A 7290-nucleotide genomic window follows, 5' to 3' on the forward strand; every position below is an offset into this window, starting at 1 on the left:
GGAAAAAAACTTTACCTCACAATAAAGTGAGATTCTCTTGCTTCACGGTTGCCTTGTTCACAACGAGCTGATTGTCTAACTGCTCATTTCTTGTCTTGTCTGTCTGATTTATTTTTCATAATGTTGTCATGCTGAGATGTCTGTCATTTTCTTTTGATAACTATTGACACAACTACAAATATGAGATTCACATTGTAATAAACCAAAATTATCACTGAATTAAATATTTAACTAACTTAAATGTAAATGCACTCCCTCGCAAATAAACAGCAAGGTTTTGTTTCCATAAAAGAAGCAAGTAAATTTACTAAAATTCCTTCCATGTAGGCTGTGAATGTGACTTAATTTGCTACATAGGCCTACCCAGATATCCACAAATGCAGTATGACTTAATTGGTGGACAATTTTCCATTTTTTTCTGTCACGTACATTGTCAGTCACCGTAAGATGTGATTAAATGTTCTTGAAAAATATAGTAAATAGACCATGTTAAGATTTCACCCGGCTGATATATTCCTTTCATGCAACCAAAGCATGAGTACAAACAAAAAATAAAATAGGCAAATATAATTAGATTGTATGTAGTACTCAGGGACTTTCCTATTGCCCTCAAGCTAAGACAGACTTACTTTTTTGAGAAAAGAGTTCAAGCAAAAATAAAAAGTCGAATTTCTCACTAAACCTAGAAAACCACCAGAAAACACTACCTCAATCTCAAAGAAGTGATAGCTCGCTCAATTCCTTTGTACAGGGCTCTTTGCAGGTCCCAGCCGTCAGATTGGAACAGGGCCCTGTTGCCGGCAACATTTCAGCACCTTGGACAGCTACGCAAAAGCCAGCAGAGATCCAGCAGGAGGAAAAAACATCAGGACAAAAGACAGAGGAGGAGGTGGAGGGGGGCAGCAGGCTGGGTATATACAAAAGGGAGAAGGGGGGGGAAGAGAAGAATTTGGCCGCTGGGAGGCCATTCACAGCATATACAAAGAGCCAATGTCAACTCGAGTTGAAGGACAGAAAACAGAATTAGCATTACAGCGGGTAACGCAGTTCATGTCACACGGCTGGGCAAAAGAGGACAGGCCTATAAATGCACGCACAAACTTGCGGCATATTTGAGTGGCAGATTGTGCTTATCTACAACAGCAATTTGGTATAGTAAACCACTCTACTAATTACAGTTCGCCTCTCCTGTAACATTAGAATACCCAAGAAGTGGCACCTGTTAAAAAATGTGACATTTTTCAATCCACATAACTGATGTCATTTTTGAATGGCAGGATGCGGGGGAATGTTGTGTGTCTTGAGAGATGGTTTCAGGCAGGGTCAGTGCTCTCTATACTGCAGACTACCTTCCATTTTCAGCACAGACACATTCTTGTTCACTGCTTATCCACAAGGAGGGTTTCCACTGCTGTTAATTGCTACACTAATGTCATTTCCTATTTCCTGTAAAATTGCAATATCCAATAAACAGCAGTTGTATAAAATACCACATCTCCCAATCCGTGAATGTCTCCTGGAGACAAACTGGATATTTTTAGACAATACTATCACTTCCCCACTCCCCTCAGTGATATTCTGACAAACACTTGTCCCAGCTGGAAAAAAAAGAAAAATAAATAAATAAATAATTGATCCTCCACATTAAACATTACTGTTGTGCATCATCAGGATGGATGGAGAGGAGATTTTCAGAGGAAGGAGTAGGAATTTGGAGAAAACCTTGCAATCATGTGTCAGGTTGAAGAAAGGAGAGAACCACAGCTATCACTCAGCACAAAGGGAGCAAACACACAACCCACTTCATCAATCATTAGGGGACCCATCACGTTTCACTGGAGAGAAGAGGGAGCTGAGAATAAGCTCTGTTTTCATTTTCTCTGGCTCCCATCACACACACACACAAACACACACACATACATTAGAGCAGTCCACGGCACCACAGCATCCAAATATAATCATGCACAGTCTAAACAAAATTTACCTCAAGCTTGGGATCTTGACAAAGTGCTTCAGTGAAAATTTAATGGCGCAATTTTGCCGCGCTGTATTGCTCCCCTATAGCCATACAATGTTGTACATCTCCAAAGACACTTCATATCGAAAGCAAAATAACATGATTCTCCCTGTCAAGAACTCATATATCATTTCACACTCAGTCTCAAGTTCATTTTTTTTCTTTTTTTCCCTTTTAAACGGACAAATAAGACTTCTATTTTACATAAAGATTTGATTCTTTAAAATACAGCACTTTCAGAAAAAAGGAATATTTCCATTTTGCAGAGAGCATTGTTGATAAAATAGTTGAGTGCAAAGGCACTTTCTGGAGTAATATAGTAAGATTTTGCCGCTTGTTGGATTTTGAAAAGGTTTTCTTTTATGGTTAAACACTCACCATTTATCTGTGTGTGCCAAGTATGTACAGGAATGTCAATCTGTAGCATTTCCTCTTCTACAAAGAATAATTGTTTCATACTTTTTCTGTTTTTCACAGGGAAAATAAAATACAGTTTTATGAAAAGCACAAAGCCGTATTTCTACACAGTCCTGCCCATTATATACCTGCCGTCATCAAAGTCTTTTAGAATTTCATTTTTCAAAAAGAAGAAATAATTTATACCTTCCAGGAGAAAAAATAGAACTGCATAATAATATACTTCTTATATTCCTTTTATACATCTTGAGAAAAGAAAAAAAGAGAAGAAAAGGAAGAGAGAAAAAAGATCATCAAAGGCTTCGGTTCGCTTCCAGTCAATCATGTAGGATTGAACACATAAGATAGATAAGATAGATATATAGAGAGGGCTATTATTACAGTAACTGCGTGATTATTATGAATGCTGCACAGAACCTGGGGGGGGGACATTGTCACTATTTTACAGTTGGCTCATCGCAGTCTGTTTCTCCAGAACCTCCAGGTAGTCTGGTTCTGTTTTTAGCTTCCCAGGGAGCAGGAGTGGATGCTCATTGTTTCTGGAAGGGTGTTCGGCCCCGTAGTATTTCCTGGGGGTCCCATACAGCACAGTTTTGTTCAACCTGTCCTGGTTGGTGAAATGCCTTCGGGCTGTAGCAGCCTCGTAGGGGGGCACGATGCAAGGTCTCTTAGGTAAAGTGCAAAAGTTGTAATTGAAAGGAGCAGCTGCGGGAAGCTCTTTGTTGGGCCTCTCCCCTAAGTTTTGATACAGCATCTCAGGGGGCTCTGGGGTGGTCAAACCACATGATGTTGGTGATTTATCCATAAAATCCACTGTGCTGATAGTGTAGGCCCCTGGGCTGCGGGTGAGGACGTCATCCTTCTTAGTATCCAGAGGCCCAAAGCTGAGCTCCTTCAGGTTGCGGTAATAAGCCACCTGCTCTCCATCCTTCTGCATGTAAATTGGATTTTGGCACATGGAGCCCACAGGTGGGGGGATGTAGTTGTACACGTGACTTTCAGAAGTTTTGTCTTGGGTTGGTTCAGGAGTGTAGGAACCATATTGCACTTGGAAAGAGTTGAGATCTAAGTTGTTGGCGCCTGTGGGCACGTGTTCCACCCCTTTGCGCCGTTTCAGGACAAAAACAAAGAGGCCTGCGCCAAAGCAGACGGAGAGGATGAAAACAACAAGGAGCCCAAGAATCAGGACTGAAAGCGGGACCTCAGGGTGTAACTCAGGAGTGTGGAGCCTGGACTCAGTGGGGCTGACAGAGCTAAAAGAAGAAGAAGAGGAAGAAGAAGAAGAAGAAGGGGTGGTGGCTTCAGTGCCAGGGCTTATTAATGTAGGTGTTTTTGTAGGGGGGGCGTGTTGCGGTGGGGGCACCTCACTAGGCTCAGGGCAGATGGCCTCGTTGCGAAGTGAACGCAGCAGACGACCTGCATGCTTAGAGGGCGAATCGCAAGTGATTTCGTTAACCACCACGCTGGTACTGGACAGCTCCATCCAGTTTTTGAGAGCCACGATGTCACAGGTGCAGTCCCAGGGGTTCTCCTGCAAGTCGATCTGGATAAATGCTGAAAGCTGGTCTAGAACACCTTTGACTGGAAGGTAGGAGAAATGATTATTCCGCAGGTTAAGTCTTGTTAGCATGGTTCCCCCAAAAACATTGTCAGGAAGCGATCTTAATAGGTTGTTGTTCAGAAACAGCAGCTGCAGGTTGTGCAAAGCATTAAATGTCTGCGGTAAAATGTCCTTGATGATGTTATATTCCAAATACAGATACTGGAGTGACTGCAGACCAGCGAAAAGTGATTGAGAAAGTGATTCAATGTAATTCCCATTAAGATAGAGCCGTCTGAGGTTTGTTAGATTCTCAAAAGCACCCTCCTGAATCACTGCTATCCTGTTATTTCCTAGATGGAGCAGCTCCAGTGAGCTGTACTCAGTCAGATCGGTTCTGTGAATTATTTGCAAGTAGTTACCGGTCAGGTGGAGTTTCTTTGGATAGGATGGCTTGGGGTTCAGCTCACTGATGTTATGCAACTTCCTCTCTTGGCAATTGATGTTCAATCCGCTGTCAGGGTTTTGTGATGTGCACACGCACACACTGGGACACAACATGGGCACGGGGGAACGCGTCTGGTAAACCATTATGGGCCCAAAGACATGTTTGTCCTTTGTGATGCGAGGGGTGGGCCTGTAGCGCATTTTGGGTGGGCGGGAAGCTTTCGGGGCACGAGTGGGGGTGATCATTCCAGGGTGGTAGGTCGGGGGCAGGGCTCCTTGAAAATGAGAGTCAGAGGGGGGGTGAACACGCTCACCAGCATTCCTGCGCGGGCACAGATCCTGTTTGATGAGCTGGGTGATGTCTTTGCCGTGCAATCTGAACGGCGTCTCACACACTATGTCCCCCACAAAGACAGAGATAGTGTCTAACCAGGATTTGAGAGGAATCAGATCGCAGGTGCAGTTCCATGGGTTCTCTTCCAGCTGGATCTCCATGATGCCGCCTATGTGCTCCAGAACCCCAGCAAACGGCAGCATCTTGAGCCGGTTGCCACGTAAATCCAAGTGGGTGAGGAGCACGAAGCGGAAAATATTAGGAGGCAAAGACAACAGCAGGTTATCATTAAGGATCAACACTTTGAGTTTATTCAGCTTACTGAAAGCACCCGGCTCTATTGCGCTGATATAATTATAGTCTGCCTGTAAGTACTCCAAACTCTCCAGTCCTGCAAAGGTGTCCTCTTTTATCACCTCCAGGTTGTTATTGTTCAAGTGGAGCCGCTTCAGGAAGCGGAGCCCGTTAAATGCGCCCGTTCGGATCTCCTGCAAGCCGTTATTCCCCAGATGCAGTGAGGTGACATTAACATAATTGACAAACTCATTGGCGCTGAGCCGTGACAGGAAGTTTCCATTTAGAAAAAGCTGGGAGATTTTATTCGGGGGCGCTTGGAACTGGCTGACGGTGGTAAATCCTTTATTCTCACAGTTGATGTTCAGTATATTCTCTCGCTCCTCGCAGGCGCAGCGGGTCTTGCAGATATCTTTGGAGGCTGAAGTTTTGCGGCTCTCCGTTTCGGACGGCGACAGGCTGGTGACCGTGAGGACGCTTAGCAAGAGGACGCCGCTCAGCATTTTTACAGCCAGAAATGGTCGCTGAAATATAGATCCAGCATTTAACTTTGCAGCACGAGCCTTGGGTGGAGAGAAAAAAAAAAATCAGGGAGTGAGTTCTCACAGTGGAGAGAGGGGGGGAAGGAGGTAGAGGCGCCCTCACACACACACAAACACACACTCACACAAACACAAACACACGGGCGCGCAGAAAACAGGCGCACCACCGTTATTTGGTGTTAAAATGGGACCGTGACGCACCGGAGTTGCGCAAATCTCTCCATTGACCTTCACTTTGAATCCAAAAAATCCGAAATCCGTTCCCAAATGTTCACTCCTTGAAAAGAAAAAAAGCACAGCAAATCACCGGGATCCTGTGTGTTGGATGGACTTGGCACATTGTCAAAGGCAGAGAAAAATCGGGGGGAGAAAAAGCCGTTTACTGCAACCCCTGTTTTCCTTATAGAGAGCGCCGATTTATTCAGCTGCTTCATGCAGATCACCAGCAGCTGCAGCCAAATATTCAGAGAGAGACACTGGCTGCCAAACGCGCCCTCTCTTCTTATCCACACTGGAAAAGCGCTTCATTTTTGTCCAGGCAAAAGGAGGGGAAAAACTCTTTTTAAAGATCCAGAAATAATGCGCAAAGACGCACCATGACGCACAGCTAGCTTTCCGTATAGCCCTCCCCGAGAGAGAGGGGAGAGGTAAAAGTCAACTCGATGGGAGAAAAAAGGAGAAAAAAGGAGCGCGGTGAGAGAGAACGAGCGAAATGAGATATATATCCCCGGAGCTGAGGCATAACTACATAGGCATGCTACTGTGCCGTCGGTCCTCCTCCTCCGCTCCGCACACTGAGAGCACCACTGAGCGTCTGCTGCTGCTGTCCGACTGCGTTTGTGTGTGTGTGTGTGTGTGCGTGTGTGTGTGTGAGAGAGTATATGTGTGTGTGACTGAGAAAGAGGGGGGAAGAGAGAGAGAGAGAGAGAGAAAGAGAGGAGCCTAGGGGCCGTTACGTCACCGACATAGTCAACATGAACACACAAACACATACACACACACACAAACACAAAGACACACGGTCTTAAAAGTACTACCCTGTAAAATGATCAGTTTCAGCAGTTCATCAGAAAGTGAAAAATCTACCTCTGAAAATTTTTTAGTTTTTTTTTTTTTTTTGTAGTTTTTTTTTTCTTCTTTTTTTCAATGCAACTATAACATTTTGTTAACTCAACCATATTACCATTATTATTGTTTCTGTTCCTAAAGCAACAATCCATCTGATTTCAGAATAAGAAAAAACAATCTTCCAGAAGAAAAACATCAAAAATCAGCCTTGAAACTAGAAGCAGTAACATTACATTACAACTTTTATATTTGTAAAATGTTCATTTTAACTATTTAAAGTGTATTTCAGAGTATTCCTTAGGTTCGTTATACAAACAATGACTTAACTATAAACCCTGATGCCTAACAGGGAGCCACTTTGCATAACAGCATAACAGCCTCTAGATAAGCATCTGCTACAACAGTAAATAATGATGCAATTAATCTATATACCTGCACAGCGGGGATGTGACATTAACATGCAAATGTAATGCTACAGTGATACGGCTTCATAAAACCTACGGCTGCCTCCCTGGCAGTCAGTTTATAAGGAGTTTTTTTTTTTTTCTTTTTTTTTTTTTTTTAACCATGATTCCACTAGGAGGCAGAAAAGGCCTCTTCTCAGGATTCCAGTGTCCCTCACTATTTCCCA

At 43.7% G+C, this 7290-nt stretch overlaps 1 protein-coding gene across 1 annotated transcript; it reads right to left on the bottom strand.

The window, feature by feature from the left end:
• Positions 1-1997: 1997 nt before the first annotated feature.
• Positions 1998-6409, bottom strand: slitrk2 (SLIT and NTRK-like family, member 2). Its single transcript, XM_051072144.1, has one exon. It carries the CDS (start codon positions 5550-5552, stop codon positions 2877-2879), a length of 2676 nt encoding a protein of 891 aa, XP_050928101.1. The 5' UTR covers positions 5553-6409; the 3' UTR covers positions 1998-2876.
• Between the last annotated feature and the right edge of the window lie 881 nt (positions 6410-7290).

The sequence above is a fragment of the Lates calcarifer genome, linkage group LG8 (genome assembly GCF_001640805.2).
Source record: "Lates calcarifer isolate ASB-BC8 linkage group LG8, TLL_Latcal_v3, whole genome shotgun sequence".
NCBI lineage: Eukaryota > Metazoa > Chordata > Actinopteri > Centropomidae > Lates > Lates calcarifer.